This window comes from Zootoca vivipara, chromosome 7 (genome assembly GCF_963506605.1).
Source record: "Zootoca vivipara chromosome 7, rZooViv1.1, whole genome shotgun sequence".
In the NCBI taxonomy this organism is placed as follows: Eukaryota; Metazoa; Chordata; class Lepidosauria; order Squamata; family Lacertidae; genus Zootoca; species Zootoca vivipara.
In genome coordinates this window covers 64008976-64026022 of record NC_083282.1, presented here as the reverse complement: position 1 = coordinate 64026022, position 17047 = coordinate 64008976, and the positions used below count along the sequence as shown (strand labels likewise).

The 17047-nt window shown below is 43.0% G+C and overlaps 1 protein-coding gene across 2 annotated transcripts in view; it reads left to right on the top strand.

Annotated features, from left to right (window-relative positions):
* The window catches only part of SYT2 (synaptotagmin 2), a 142419-nt gene that overhangs the window by 109012 nt on the left and 16360 nt on the right, over positions 1–17047 (top strand). For both annotated transcript variants that reach the window (XM_035122915.2, XM_035122916.2), the window contains 2 exons: positions 9153–9384; positions 10616–10776. In XM_035122915.2, the coding sequence (XP_034978806.1) occupies positions 9174–9384; positions 10616–10776 (372 nt within the window). In that variant the 5' untranslated portion in view covers positions 9153–9173. The remainder of the gene's footprint in view (positions 1–9152; positions 9385–10615; positions 10777–17047) is intronic.

Genomic DNA, 17047 nt, shown 5'->3' with positions numbered 1-17047 from the left:
CCAGATACCTTAAAAATTAACAGACTTATTTTGGCATAAGCCTTCATGGACCAGCGCCTGCTTGATTTGGATACACGAAGTGTTGTCTGCATGAATGTGTGTGTGTGTGTGTGTGTGTTTATGCATTTGACAAAGTGAGCCCTAGATCATGAAACTTTATTCTGCAATGAATTTGTTAACAAGATCAGATTGTAAGTGATCTCTTGGTAAAGGAGGGTGAAAGAGACCAACCAAATAATATATACCAGTAAGTGTTGGTAATTGCCCAAGTTATTTCCCTATATTGCTGTCCTTTCTTACCGGTTTGTAAGATTGTGGGCCTGGAGTGTCATTACAAACATGCTTCACGTAACAGAAGTACCTCATAAGAACACAGCATCTAACTTGTCTGTAAGGCCATTGTGGAACACTCAGAATGGGTATAAATTTATACTTGGAAGGTTTCCTATGCAAGCCCCATTAAAATTAATGTATTTGCATTTTTCATGGATCCTCTTTCCTTCTTTGGGGCTCTCTCAGAATACATTTATAGTGAATGGCACCCAGTGCTGCGTATGACATGATCACTTTCCTTCAACCTTATCTAGGGCTTATAAAGGGTGCCTTGATTTTAAAAAAAAAACTTAAAAGAAGAAGGGAAAAGGAGAGTTGTGCATGGAGAATGAGACTGAACTAATTCTTGTTTGAAGATAATGCTATTCATAAAAATGAGAGGCAGTTGATCTTTCATAATCGAAAAAGAGAGTTGTCTTCTAATTTTATTTTCATACACTGAGTTAGCACTATGCCCAATTGACAGTGTTTGTAGTGTGCCCGCCAATTAAGTTTCTAGCATTGTCCAGCTTTGCAGATTTCCATATCAACATGAATTGTATTTCCAAACCTGATCTTGTGAGACACCGTAAACAGATACTCTGCAGGATGTCCACAAAAGAATATCTTCCCTGATGTTCATTCTGCAATTTGGTAACAAAGGGAAGGAGTATGTCAAACATAATTTGCTTGTTTGCTTGCCAAGGGCTGTACACTCCTTGCATGTGCGTCTTGGATTTTTACCTAGCAGTTTGTTTCCACTCACTCTCTGATATGTATTCTGGCACTGAAGTTACTGGAGTTGACTCCGGTTGCTAACTGAGATGACTGTTCTGCTCCACTCATTCAAACACATGCAGCATATATTCTATAGATAGATGATAGATAGATAGATAGATAGATAGATAGGCAGATAGAAAATTGCAAAAAAGAAAATTAAAAATTTTGCATTTCAAGAAATAAAATATCACTCAAATACATAATATATTATATTTAATACGGTAAATGTATTGCTCTTATACACACCTTGCTTCCATTTAGACACTTCCAGTTTAATCATCTTTATATCTTAAGACATTCTCACAGAAGCATGAAGTCAAATCTCTTGAAGTCAAATTGTCTCATTATTCACTACAGAACCCCGACCAGCATACACAAGACAGCACATTTTTGAAAAGATCTTTGCAAGGAACGCCAACACTTTAATATGCATGATGTGCACGTCAAACCAGTTTGTGCTCTGCCCCACCAGAACATAAATCCACACACAAGTCTGTATTTCTGATTCCACAGGTCAGTCTGATAAATCAAAAAGGAGGAGGGAGAGTCGGCTGTCAAGTACCCATTAGTAACAAGTGTTATGAGCACATGCCATTTATTATATATGGAAACAGTCATGTGGATTATGGAGGAACCCAAGGCTTGAAGAGGTGGCTTGCATAAATTTCCAATTCTGTTGCTTACCCTGGTTACAAATTTCCTGCCAGTTGTTTATTTTCTTGATAAAGGGGCAACCAGGTTTAAAAAGGAGTTTTATGTTGTCTGAGCCTTGGTGCTTGTGCAGAGTACATGGGATGGGGTGTAACCTGTTGTAGGCATTTGGCTAGGACTGCTGTCAATCTTCATTCGTTAACACATGACAGTGGATCCTTCACAGCTTTATCAAGATGAGTGGCAAACCAGTTGGAGCTGGGAAAAGGCAGTTTAAGCCATCCAAGTCATCTGAGCCTCCAACTGAGAGTGTCAAATCCAGTAGCACCCCCAATCTGTGGACCAGCTCCTTCCAGGGGAGTGCAATTCTCTCCAGGACAGGCCACCTCCCTACCTCCCAGACTTGAGAGTTTGGGACGTATGACACCTCTGTCTTTTCAGGATTCAGTTTCAGTTTATTGGCCCACAACCAGCCCACCACTGCTTATTTATAACATTTGCGTGGGAATCACTTCTTCCTTCCTTCTGTGCCAGCCACATTTCAACATCTTTCAAAGAGCTTATTTGAACCACCAAGGGCTGCAGCATGTCCATGGTTGTTGTTTTTTCTGAATTGTTTTTAGATCTGCTGCTTTTAAATCTGCTGCCAAGAGTGGAAGGAATTCCTCTTCTACGGTAAGGTAGAAGGGAAAGGGAGGACACACCCTGCTGTTTACAAGGCCCTGGTGTGGATGAAGCCTTAGGCCTTTTAGGATCTGCAGAATTGCAGCTCATTAGCAGCAACAGTGAGGCTAGGGTTCAGAAGGATTTAGGAGGTCTCTCTATTAGGCAGAGTGACACACTGCTTGAAATGTAGCTAAGGTAGGGAGTTCATCAAGGCTTGTCTGGTCCAGTAGACATCTTGGTAGGAAGTCTTGCTTGCCATCTCTTTCTCTTAAGCAGATTACTAGTTATTACTAGCTCAGAATGGTTACTGTATTCTTAATAGGAGCCCAAATTAGTGGGAGGCTGTGGTTTTGAAAGAGAGAGAGAGAGAGACAGCCAGAGAGATTTGAGTAGAAGACTGAAAGGATATTGGAGTGGTCTCATGTAGGGTAGCAGAACTGTTGCATGCTAGGAGTGCTCGTGCTGTTTTCCTCCACCTGTGCTCTGCAAATGAACCAAATCACACAAAAACACCATAGATCTCTCTTCCCCAAAGGAAGTCAGACCCTAATGAGTGCTGCCCTTGGAATTCTCCCTGCTCAAGAAGTGGGAAGCCTGCACACCGCAGAAATCCATACGGTAGATTGGATCATCCCAAAGCTATAATACTTGCGAAGGATTGGTTGTTCTATTTGTTTGTTTAGCATTTTTAATCTTCTGTTTCAGACCTGTGTTTAATTCTCCGGGATGTGGAGAAGAATTTGACATTTGCTTTTTAAATGAAACCAACAGCAGTGCCAATGAGGTTAATTTTTCTCCAAGGCTTCCCCCTGACACAAACCAAGGATATAAACATCCTAGACTGTGGTGCCACTGATCCCATCTTCCATCTTATTTCTTCATTGAGGGAGATTTGGGGAAGTTCAGCATCTCGGCAATTTTTAAATGGCCCATTTTATTTCTTCCCCAAGTTATTAATGGTTTTGCTGTCCCTTTCTTCTGAGTTGAATACATAAAAGCCCTTCTCATTTCTCCTTAACTGCAACGACGGGCACTGTTAATTCATTTACCATGCTTGCTGCCCTTATCTGTTCCTTGCAACTCTCTAACTGACACTGCACTTTCCTCCTGAGTGCCCTACATTTTTTGCCATTTTGAATTTAGCTATTTGGAGAACACTTGCAGGAATTTAGACTTGCTGCTGTTTCTAGGCAGAGTTCAGTGGCTGCAGAGGTATGAAAGCCACATGCAGCTAATGCAACCATTTCTATTTTTTTAATGGCTGAAAAAGGTCAGACATCTGTGGTGATCCTTGGGGAGGTGAGGACAGAATCCAGAATCTGAAGCACAGAAATACCTTGATTGTTGTTGTTGTTTAGTCGTTTAGTCTTGTCCGACTCTTCATGACCCCATGGACCAGAGCATGCCAGGCACTCCTGTCTTCCACTGCCTCCCGCAGTTTGGTCAGACTCACGTTGGTGGCTTCGAGAACATTGTCCAACCATCTCATCCTCTGTCATCCCCTTCTCCTTCTGCCCTCCATCTTTCCCAACATCAGGGTCTTTTCCAAGGAGTCTTCTCTTCTCATGAGGTGGCCTCAGTATTAGAGCCTCAGCTTCACGATCTTTCCTTAAGACCAATCAAAGAGTGACAAAAGAGCAAATTCTCCATCAGGGTGGATGTTAAGCAAACCATGAACAAACCATAGAAGATTTTACAATCTCCAGTTGTAAATCATGAGGGTGGTCCAGCACGTTTCCTTACATGTGTGCTAGTTAGCAGAGTAGCAATCACACAGCATCATGTCGAAGGACGATGGAAATAAATCACTCATGGAAGCAATGAAACTCAGTCCCTGGCGTGCGCTGCCTCTTTGCAAAACAGTAGTGTTTGTAAACAAAGCAAGGATTTTCTTCCATGTGTTTCATGAAAAACAAATATAGGAATCGGCTCGACATGCGGTCGGATTTCAGAGTGAAAGTTTTAAGTTTGGAACCTAATATTTCAGAAATAATGGACTCAAAGGACAGATTTAACTCATCTAATTAAGAACTGAAAATTAAAACTAACTGTATACTGATGGAGTACTCTGTTGTAACTGTAAAAAAACGTATAAATATGAAATATAAAAAGACTCTTAATTTGGCTCTCACTTTTTAATTTTAGGATTAGGAATTAATGGGGGTCCTTGTCACAATAGCGGCTCGATGAGGGGTCCTCGAGAAAATTTTGTTGGGAACCCCTGGTTTAGTCTATAGCAGCCTATAATCTTGCAATGTGATGCTTCGAGAATCTTCAAGAATCTTCTTTCAGTTTCTGGAAATGAATGACTCTCTCACACTTATTCTGTTAAGGCTACAGGGGATGTGGGTGGCGCTGTCTAAACCACCGAGCCTCTTGGGTTTGCTGATCAAAAGGTCAATGATTAGAATCCTTGTGAAGAAGTGAGCTCCCATTGCTCTGTCCCAGCTCCTGTGTGCGAGACTTCGAAAGCATACCAGCACGAGTATGTGGGGGAGGAGGGGAAAGGAGATTGTTAGCCGCTTTGAGACTCCTTCAGGCAGTGAGAAAGCGGGATATCGAATCCAAACTACTCTTCTTCTTCTTCTTCTTCTTCTTCTTCTTCTTCTTCTTCTTCTTCTTCTTCTTCTTCTTCTTCTTCTTCTTCTTCTTCTTCTTCTTCTTCCCTCTCCAATCCCAGCCTTGTGACTACAGCCAACTTTGACCTGCTGTCACTGAAGAAAACCATGGTGGGGGGGGGAGCAGTCTGACCACAGGTCTTCCATTGTCTTGTATAGTTTGATCCCAATATGGCAACTGCAGGACAATTCAGTGTGGCTTCTCCTGGATGCAGTGGTCTTAAGATAGCATCCAGGTCTCCTCTGTGCCATGTTTTCCTGTTTTGAACTCTGCTGAGATATGGGGAAGGGAACTACTTCCAACTCTTTAGCCACTTCAATAGCAAAGGTAAGAAAGATGTATGGGTCTGATCCTTCCCCACCCCAACCCTGTCCAAAGAAGGACATTAGATGACTTTTATTTTAATAACACATCTTCAAATTGAAAAAAAGGCTGATTGCACAATTTAAATCCGTTCTGCAGGCATTATATGAGTTTTGCTTTGCATTTTCCTGATTGGCCCCACTGACCAAGGCCTTTGCTACTCTCAGCCACCTCCACAATCTGTACTTTGCTGTTGACATTTGTGTAATTTAAGAAATTTAAAAGGGCAGCTTTCCTCCTGGAATTGCTTTCCCGAATTGTGTCCAATAACTACTGAAGAGCATCTGTTAGCTTGTGTTGTTGTTTTTCTCCATCAGCAGATTGGGCCTGATGGATAGATGCTCACCTCCCTCCTTTCCCTCCTCCCCTTCCATTTCTTTTATAGCCCAAAGAAGCTGTCATTTACGTTGAAGCACGATTGTTAAATAGCCCCCATTCCTGATTGATGGAGGCTTGAAATATACCATGTTAACAATGGAGAAGGAGCAGAAAAAGGGGAGATTGACTCACTCATTGCCATGAAAAGTGGCAGATTGGCTTTTTCAAAGATGACTCTTTAACTTCTCCTCCACCCCCCCCTCCATCTCCTCATTATTCGTCTTCTGTCTCCCCAACTCCCTCTGCTCTCAAATGTTAAATTATTACACGGGGGGAAATAATCTATTACACTTGGTCTACAGAGGCTCTCACGTACCAGTGGCCGGCAATAGTACTGGCATTAATCAGTTAAGAGACGCCAAAGAGCAAAAATGAGATGCTTGCCCACAGGCGCTCTCATTGTTTACCAGTCAGCCATAAATATTGACTCATAAATATGCAGGCCTCCTCTTACGTGAAAAAGTGAAATGACAGGTTCAGGAGACGAGGGGATTTGCAAGCGGGACAGAGTCGAGATTTTGCAGCCTTTTAGGCACCAACTAGATGTGAGGGTGGAAGGATGTGATTTGAAGTTAATTATGGCCAGGCAGGAGAGGGAAGCTGACATCCCTTCTCCCCACTGTGCAAGAAATTAAAAATAGTATCAGGGATGCAGGGAAGCCTGGGCAAAGGGAGGGTATAGCTTCTTCTTCCCTCTGATTCATATTACATATTAAATTGCCACTTCACCCTGCGGAAGGAAGGAATTGCATGGAAGCATCTTTCTTCTTTCTCCTCTTTTTTAAACAAAAAGAAAAATGACCGGAAAATCTAGTTTTAGTTGGGAGGACACCTTTCCAATGCCAAACATGGTAGTCGGTTATGCTCCAAACATGAGAGTAAAAACAATTTGCAGTGGGTTTTAAAGAAACTTATTTAGCAGTGTGCACCCTGCATTATCAATTTGTTCTTTGTTTCTCAGCAATAGCCTACCCCTTCTAGCATCTTGTATCTAACTGTGGCCTTCTCTGATGCTTCAGGGGAAAAGGGGAAAGAGAACTCAGATTATCAGAGAAAGAATCTGCTTTGACCTCTAATATGCATCATATTAACATTCACCATGGAATGCCCTTCAGAATGTATCCACTTCATTTTAAAGACTGTTGAGGCTCTTTGAGAAACTGGCAAGATGACCACATAGCCCTGGGCTCCTTTGGGAGGAAGGGTGGAATAATAATGATGATGATGTAGTCATTTTCCTTACAAAAGTGACCCCAAACAACTCACATTAAAAAAAACACAATAATAATGTAAAAAGAAAAACTCAGGTCTTGTGAGGTGAGTAAGCATGTCACATTATTTATCTAACAACATTTATATATCACTAAGTGGGGGTTGTTGTTGTTGTTGTTGTTGTTGTTGTTGTTGTCAGTTTTGACCTGGTCTTGCTGTTCTTAGGGTTGCTATGTATCCAACTTCACAAAGGACCATCACCTGAAGAACTGTCTGGTCCAAATCCAGATTAAAAATTGGGGGCAGGATCCTACTAAAGTGCCCTGACAAGAGTAGCCCAGCGCAAGAACTTGCACTTGTGCTTTGGGACTTTCCCCCCTCTCCTCTTCCCTACACCTCCTAAAATTGGATCTGCAGGGAGGTCAGACGAATCCCCAGAATGGCATGCAGGGAAAGGAAAGGGGATTATTCCTTCTGGCAGGCTGAAATGCTTCCCCTGACAGAATGATCTCCGCAGTATCCTTCACATTGCCCACCGGCAGTTAGCATCTAGACAGCAGACTGTAAAGCTACCTGATCACTCTTTCCCACAATTGCGAGATGTGTTGTAGTAATTATTTCTAAATTTGGATCTTTGACTATAAATTTGCATGTCCAAATTCCATGCAAATCTTTCACCTCCTTTTGGGTGTTGCCCAGGTGTTCACCCTTGTTCTTGCTATGTGTAGATACATTCACCTTTAAATTTAAAACGAACGAATACATAAGAGTTGAAAAATGGCCACTTTTTAAGGTTGCAAGGCTATTCTGGAGAGCAGGCCCCATTGAACTCAGTGGGACTTGCTTCTAAATAAACAAGCCTACAGTTGCACTGTTTAAATTCCACTCCGGCAGCAGACTTAGAGGTGAGCCAGCCAGAATCAAGTGCTGAAACTCTGATGGTCAAGCGATCAGTTTTGATGCAGTGCCAACATTGCCATGAAAGAGAATGGCACATGAAAGCAGAGAAAGTGAGGGAGATAAATTAGTATAGAAGAACATGGTCCAGGATGAAAAATACACCTGGCATTTCTGGTCATTGAGGACACACATTTCTGCAATGCCATTGCTAGGGTTCTGTGTTACCTGAGTTCTAATAGGCAGGAATTCCTTGCATGAGATCTCCAGTCCTTCAGCTACTTTAGCAGAGCCTGCCGTGCTTCTTTCAGGTTTGTAGTGGAGGTTGAGGTGGGGTGAGAGAAAATATGTTCCTCCTACTGCAGTGCAGCGGATTCTTTTAATCTTTAGAGCTTCCTTTGGGGACACCTTAGACATGCCTGACATGAGTCCAGTATAGGATTGTCATATCCCAAATTCTTCTCCCTCTCCCTGCTGTCCTGCCCCAATCCAGTGTGGCCTAATTTGCATGTGCAAATGGACTGCCAACTCTTCAGATCGGAAACATTAACTGGGGTATTTTCTGTGACCTGCTTTTTGTTTTTTCTTGGCATTTGGCCCAGACCTTTGGGGAAGGATAGATGGACCTGATCTCATGTCAGGAAAAAAAGTGTGTTCTTGGCTTTTGGATGCTCTTTGAAATTATTATGATGTTTTCTAATGACAAAACTAGAATAAGAAATTGAGATGTGAGTACTATTTTGGCTCTGCGAAAGCCCTGTTGATCATGTACCAATTTTTGCACACATTCTTTAAGGTTTACATTTGTAGTCATGTTCATGCAGGATTTAAGGCACTGGGATGTGACTTGTTCTCAGTCTATTAATGATCCTTTTTGACTTCAAAACCTAAGTGCAAGTGGTAGAATTAGGACTACCGGTATGCCACTATCTAGATGCATGTTCCTCTGAGGTACTAACAACAACTAATTGCATTCATTTTATCTAATTATTAATATGTGGCCAGTGAAGAAGATTCAGAGTTGGAACATGTTTGGCTGATTCATTATTAAGGAGCACTTGTTTTGACATGCCTCATTGGTCATTTGGCCTTCATAAGGTTATAAGAGTGCAGTTTTAATACCGTAATCTGTTTTTTTTTTTAAAAAAATAAGCTGAAATAAACAAATGCTTCCATGCCTACTTCATCATATGTAAGAAGCTATTTCTCAGTTTCGTTCTTAGTACCCTGTCAAATAGTGTAGAGCAACTATCATTGTGCCTATATTTTTTCAGTGACCCTCAAGAGCAGCCAAGATGACTTGGAACCTCTTCAAGAAGAAGCCGCAGCCGGAGCCCATCATAGCTGTTACCCCGGGCACTGCGGTACCCCATAACCCTACCACAACAGTGGCACCAGCAGGGTCAATGGACAACACAACAAAGCCTTCAGGCCCAGTAGAGAGCCAGGAGGATGTCTTTGCCAAGATTAAAGAAAAGTTCATGAATGAGATAAACAAGATTCCCTGTAAGTAACTTGCATCTGCTGTCCTTTTTGGAGACTTTGCAGAAATGTTCTGCTTGCTCCATCAATGCAGTTTCTAAACCTGTTTATAGAATGCAAAGGGCTGGGCTGGCACCAAGCCTGAATTCCCTCTTGGCAAAAGACTATGGTACAGTAATTGTGGGCAATTAACTACTTGTGGGATAAATGTCAATGATGTATACGCAGGACATCATTGTGGTACAGGCCAAAGTGTTTAAGCCAAGGATAGGGAACACACAGCCTTCTAAATCAACATTGGGAAATCTCTGGCTTTGCAACGTTGTAGGTGTTTTGTGGGCTGAACACAAGGGTTAAAATGGGCACCTGATGTCATTGCAACATCAGGTGTTGGAGAGGTCAAGCTTGGCCCACTGTGGGTTGAGGAGATGATGTTCTGGCCCTCAGACCAGATCCAGTTCCCCACCTTTGCTCTAGGTATTGTTGTACTGCAATTCCTATCATTCATGACCATTGAAAATGTTGGCTGCGGATGTCGGGAACTGGAGTCTTAACAGTGTCTGGAGAACCACAAGTTCCTCATCCTTGACTTAGTCAACCTTATTCAGGAACATTACTGAATGGTTTTCTGCTTTAAAAAAGAGCTTGGTTGAAAAATATGTGTGGTTTGTGGAAGGAAAGAGACTAAGAAAATAATTGTGTTTTTAAAAAAGAAAAAGAGAGAAAAAATACACTCTATATTTAATGGAAATCATATTGATTTTTAGCCTTTAAGAAGCCACCTGGAAGGATGAGACTCGTAACAGAACTGTTGACAGGAAATGTTCTATACATAGCATTTTCATAGGATAGGAATGGTCATTGCTACATAGGGCTGCCCCTGTATTCAGGTCAACATCTGAAAACCCATGGTCAAAAGTGCAGCAGGTAGAGATGGTGTCTTTAAGCGATGGCATCTAAATAATGGAAAGCCTGTTGGCATGCAGCAAAAGCTCATGCATTTCAGCAAGCATTGCCTTATGCTTTAAGTTTTAGTTTTATGCTTTTTTTTTTTTTACAAAAAAGGAAGCGGCTTTAGAAGTGGTGCTGGTGGGAACCCTGGACCCAGCAATCAGGGTACAAGTTAATTATCCTTGGAATAACTAAATACATTTCCTGGGTTGTGAGTAGTGCGACCTATGCTTGCATTCCAGGCACTCAGCCATCCCAATAAATTCCGCTATAACAGTGCAATGAGAGTGTTTTGTATTTTCAGTGCCACCTTGGGCCCTGATTGCCATTGCTGTAGTTGCTGGGCTGCTGATCCTCACCTGTTGCTTTTGCATCTGCAAGAAATGCTGCTGCAAGAAGAAGAAGAACAAGAAGGACAAAAAGGGGATGAAAAATGCAATGAACATGAAAGACATGAAAGGCCAGGTAAAATGACACCTCCTGGGAGAGGATCAGTTATGATGCTGCAGTTAGCATGATGCGGTGAGGACTTGCTTGTGCTTTCGGCAGGATGAAAATCAGATGTACAAGCAAAGATTTCAGTTCTTTTTTTATGCAGGGAGTGCATGAGAGCCCCAACCAGGTAGGGCCAGCAGTGAGATTTGAAATTGGTCCTTCATTGCTTGTAGCAGCAGCAGCCTTAAGATAAAAGATTGACCATCAAAATGCAAGCCTTGATATTAGTCAGGGTAGTTTGCAACCCATCCCTAAAATCTGTCTGTGTACAAGTAAAGCTCACAGAGTTTCTCTTTGGTAAGTAAATGCTATGAGGACTTACCTGCATCAAACAGAAGACCACTAGCTGTTAGAAAACACTCGGGATCAAGATATCCAGCCTTTCTCGTACATAAAAAATATGCTGGCTGGTAAAAAAAACGCATTATGCTTCTCATGTGAGTATGTTTTTGATGGGCAGATCCTTAGTTATAATGTATATTCTGTGGGAATGGTCAGGAATGTGGATGAGGAGATATTGTTTAATATATCCTATCCCCGCTTGCGCTAGCAAGCACCAAACTTTATCAGAGTAAAAACATTCCCCTTTTGCAAAATGCACAGCAGAAAAGCGTTTGCGCAGGCTTGATTTAAGCCTATAAAATAAAGTGTATTTTCCTGGTATTTACCCCCTCTTAAAAGAAAAGACACGACACAATGCTCTTAAAAGTATAAAAGATGTTTACTTACAAGCATCTCGAGGTACAGCACACTCAAGAGGTAGACTTGCTTAGGTAAAAAGTAATATATACATTGTGAAGTTCACTTATAGGAAGCGAGACTCCATCTCATCTCTCTCTGGGCTGGAAGCCTAGAGGGAGACTCACTAAGATGTTGCTTCTTAGATGTGTGTAGTCCAAGAGGTCTGGTCCAAGAGAGGGAAATGGCTGCTTGCTAGTGAATTTATCTGCCGCTTCCCCAACTCATTTGCATGTGGAGGAACAGGAAACCAAGCTAGTCATGTGTTCCTCCACAGTCCTCCAAGTGGACTCTCTAGGGATTGTTGTGACTTGACTGCACTTAACCCTTTGCATCCCACATATTCCAGATTTTCTAGGAAGTTCCCTTGGGCAAACCCTACTGGACATGAATGGGAGCTATGCAAGACTTAGAGTAGTGGATAATATTCTATTTAAAAGAAGGAAGTTAAGTAGATTGTGGTTCTATCAGCATTATAGTATTTTGTAGTAGATTTTCCTGTGAGCCTTATCTACAGTCTGCAATGCACCAGAAGTCAATTGAAAGTAGGAATACATACCTTTTCTCCCACCAGCAATGGTGACTTGTCTTGTCTAGTACCTGCAGCTAAAAAATATTAAAGGCCACAAAAGCACTATGGTGTTGCTCCCAGGAAGTAATGTATACAAGACAGTCAATAAATCCCAGCTCATAAAAGTGTCTGGTGCAGCTTCCCACCTGATGCCACCATCACACCAATCCCCCGCTCCTTACTGCTCAGGGTTATAATGTTTGCTTTGCTGGCAGCAATCAAACTAACTCAGCAGCAAATCCCATTAGCAGTTAAAGATAGACAAACCTGTGAAACCCTGGATGGTTTTATGGGCATTAAATTCTTCTCCCATGTTGGAGACCTTTGATTTGGTAACTTGGGCAGCAGGCTCAGAAATGGGACTTTTATAGCCCATATTGCTGGAACTCTTTCTTTCTCTGTTAATGAGGCTATTTGCATGAGGTGCTTTAATGAAGCCGAGCCCAGAGGTGCCTAGTCATCCAGATCCCTCTGCTGTGTGCTACGATTCTGCATGTAATGAAGGGAGGATGGGGAAGATATGTCACAAAGCTTTCCTCATGATTCTCTGCCTTGAGTCACTTCTCTTGCCAAATCCAACAGTGGAAGGTTTGGATGTCATTAACTGGTTATGTTTCCAGAGACACTGGAAAATGAGGAAAGCTGGGCCAAGGCTAAACTGTTAAAATCCTTGAGGCATTTCAGCATTGCTGGTAGCAGGACCCAGAAAATGTATGCAAAATCAAGACAACAAATTACTAAGAAAACACCTACTTCATTGCAACTAGGCAGTCTGGATTAATGGAAAGGACATAGCTCAGTAAAAGAGTGTGCATGCTTTGCATGTCGAACATCCCAGGTTCTATCCCCAGCATGCAGGGCCGGCTCTAGGTAGACCCCCAGTGGCGTACAGCACCACGGCGCCGGCCCGCCAGGAGGGCACCGCGAGCTGCGCCCACCCGGTCCGCTGGTTCGACACCCGCGCTGCACCCGCCCGCCCACCGCGCTGGGAAACGGGGTGGGGGGGCGCCGGAGGGGTCCGTCGCTACACGGCGCCAGGGGCGCTTAAGACGGCCCTGCCAGCATGTTCACTTAAAAAAAAGGATTACCGTAGGTAGCAGACAATGAGAAAGATATCTGTCTGGGACATTGGAGAGCTGCTGTCAGGCAGGGGAGACAACACTAGGATAGATGGGGAAATCATCTGACCAGGTATAAATTGCCTTCTTAATAGACATGATCTGGTGGTTTTGTGCACCATTTAGAGTCCCGAGTGAAAGGTTGACATTCATCATTTTAGCCTGGTACCTGGCCCACTTCAGACATTTGAAAGGAATGATGGGAAGCTGAAAGACTCCTCTTGTTTCTGGACATCATATGCAGAAGGAGGATGTGCATCCTGAACATGGGGCAGAGCAGTCACCTCCCTCCCTCTCACTTCCCACAAGACCTGGACATGTTTTCTAGGTTAAGAACATCAGAAGAGCCTATTGGATCAGGTCAATGCTCCATCAGCTCCAAAAAGCCTGTTCTCACAGTGGTCACCCAGAGGCAAGAGCATGGTCTCTTCTGAGATTTCCAGCAGCTGGTATTCCTAAGCATTACTGCCTCTGACCGTGGAAGGCTAGCAATCAGTCCTCAGATCTAAAGCTCCTTGCTCATGGCAAGGCAACTATGCCTTCCCTGATAGCTTCATTATTGTGTATCTTTCCAGTGTAACCACTAATGGGCATGCTATTAGTGTAACCACATTGCCCAATGCAAAGCCAAGTGAATTCACCTTATGAATACATGCATGCTCCATCCTAGGATTGTACTCGGTAGTTAGGGAAACTATATCTTCCAGCATCATGTTCTTACATTGGCCAATCAGATGCCTGTGGGAAACCCACAAGCAGAACCTGAGCACAAGAGCACTCTCCCCACCACCACTGGAATCCAACTATTCTGCAGTCCTTCGATTTTTATTAAATTGGGGTTTCCCATTGCTGATTAACTTGAGCAAATGTTTGAGCCAATATTAATTGCAGTATTCAGGATTTTCAGACAGGAAGGATAGGTTAGATGTTAATGTAGAATGCCTAGATGCATCAATTAATTGAGGCATAAAAACTTCTGAAAAAAATGCTTCCCTAGCAAGTAGGATAACTTGTGTAAGGATAACATAAAAAAGGCACAGTTCTGTGGAATGTGCTTGATGCAGAAATCTGCACCGAGTCTCTGGTCATAATAAGAGCCATTCACTAAATGGACATTACATAAGATTTCCCTACATATCTTCTAGCTGAGCTACACCTTTCACAAATGTATAGCTGTCATTGTGCTGGGGGAACTGAACTCTGTTGTGCAGAACTCAGTGGGCTAGTTTGCACATCACACTAAGGCAAATAATGGGTTAGTGTGATAGCATGGTCTTCTGGAGAGGAGAGTGCAGCTGCTTCACTTCTCCCTGTTGTTTTTCCCTTGCTCCCCAAATGAACCATGAGCCATAAGCCATAGGACAAGCCTTGGTTTGTCTGGAGTTCGTTAAACCATGAGTCCTGGTGCACCAGCAAAATGCCTGGGGAAGAGCAAAGTGTCAATGATCTCTATAATAGTTCCCACATTTGGGCTAAGCCATAGTTTATGCAAACCAGGCCAGTGACTGTATATCTTCTGCTTCAAACAGAGGATGAATGCCAATTACAACAGACAGTAACGGAGCTTTTTCTGTCTATAAGCCTCTGGAAGCACTAGACCTCTTAGCAGGATCATTACAGCAGCTATGTGTCTTTTCTTTGCATTTTATTTTATTTTATTTGTTGTTGTTCTAGAAGCAGAGACAAATACGCAGTCCCTAAGTTACTAATGTGCATAGAAAGTCATGTTTTCTCTTTCTCTCTGTCTTTCTCTTTTCCCCTATGTACTTCTGTGCTTTTCAGCTTCCAGAGAAATCCAGGTCCAGTAGTTACCTTCATTCAGTTTTGTGAGACAATTTACAATAAAGCGGGGAAAAGAAATTGGCTGGTTCAAAACACACAGTGGCAAATTGCCTTCTTTGCACCCTTCTAAGCAACATGAACATTAGTGCAGATACAGCGGTGTCACAAGGGACAAACTGCACAACACTTTTAAAAAAAGGGGGGGGGGAGAAGAAGCAACCCCAGAATGGCAACTTCTGTTTTGAAGGAAAAGCTCCCAGTCCAGTTTGAGGGCCCATGCAATTTCCAGCAAACAAGGCCTGCAGTGGGAAATTACAACCAGGGGTGTGACTTCCAGTGGGAAATTGGTGCACGGTCCCAATTTGGATCAGGAGCATGACCTGAGTCAGCTTCCCACACAGATGATTTTCTTTCAGACATACATTTTGAAGGTGTGGAGTCTGTGGTTTCTCAGGAGCACTAGGTGTTGTTGAGTTGATGATGTGTGCAGTTTTTGTCTCTATAATGCCCTTCTCTTCCTTCTCTGTGCTCTCGTTGCTCTCCTTCTGTGTTGTTCTGTCTCCGTCTTATCTGACTAACCTGGATGTCAACTCACGGTAGGTCCTGATGCAAACGTCGCTTCCCTTTTAGGTTTAAAGGGACAAGGGAAGAGGGTTTAACTAGCACACAAAGTTCTTTGCAGGCTTTGTTAAAATGGTGGAGTTAATTCTGATATGGGACTTATACTGGGGAAGGTAAACAAACTTTACTCACAAATTTTGGTTAAGGGGACATTAAATTCCTGCAAATCTACCCAGTTGTAAATGAGGTTGAGTGCAAAGTCGGTTTTGTGTTAATTGTTGGATAATGTGCATCATCAAATGAGTTCCTTAGCAGATCAATTTCTCTGTCAAGACAACAGACTCGTCCATACTTCCGCTTGTCCTGTGCCTAGAAAGCATGAGCTGGGCAGTTTTCTGCTTGCTCTTTTCCCAGGGAAATATTGCTCTTTAGCTTTAAATTGGAGCAAACAGCAATACATGGAAAACCTGATTGCAGTTTGCTTTGATTAAGGAGTAAAGGGCAGGGGGAAAGCAGTGGGACAAGAAAGCATGTAGACAAACTCCACAAGGCTTAAGTATGACGAAACGAAATTCTGAATGAATTTGCATGTATCAGTGACCTAATTGTGTTTGCCAGAATTTTGTGGGGAAGGAACTAGTTTGAAAATATACAGTATATTTGACCAAGTTAGATCAACATATTTTGTTTTAAATACATGAATTATTTGAACAAATAATTATGTGTACATTGAGCGTGTGTATGCATGCATACAAATGTGTGAGTGTTGCAGTCCTATTTGTTTTATGCAAGGTACAAAAGAAGAACAGTGGATTTAAGTGAAGCCCCTGTTTCATTTCCTAGACACCAATCCCTTAGTGGCTTTGTCATGCTGGCCACATGACCTGGAAGCTATACGCCGGCTCCCTCGGCCAATAATGCGAGATGAGCGCGCAACCCCAGAGTCGGTCACGACTGGACCTAATGGTCAGGGGTCCCTTTACCTTTTTACCTGTTTGGACCCAGGTGGCGCTGTGGTTAAACCACTGAGCCTAGGGCTTGCTGATCAGAAGGTCAGCGGTTCGAATCCCTGTGACGGGGTGAGCTCCCGTTGCTTGGTCCCAGCTCCTGCCAACCTAGCAGTTCGAAAGCACGTCAAAAATGCAAGTAGATAAATAGGAACCGCTACAGCGGGAAGGTAAACGGCGTTTCCATGTGCTGCTCTGGTTTGCCAGAAGCGGCTTTGTCATGCTGGCCACATGACCTGGAAGCTATACGCCGGCTCCCTCGGCCAATAATGCGAGATGAGCGCGCAACCCCAGAGTCGGTCACGACTGGACCTAATGGTCAGGGGTCCCTTTACCTTTTTACCTGTTTCATTTCCTAGACACCAATCCCTTAGTGAGCACTAGCCAGCCTCTCACTAAAGCCACTGAACAGCCAGGCTCCTCCCCCTGCCGCATCATGGTAACCCCACTTCCCATAATCCTCT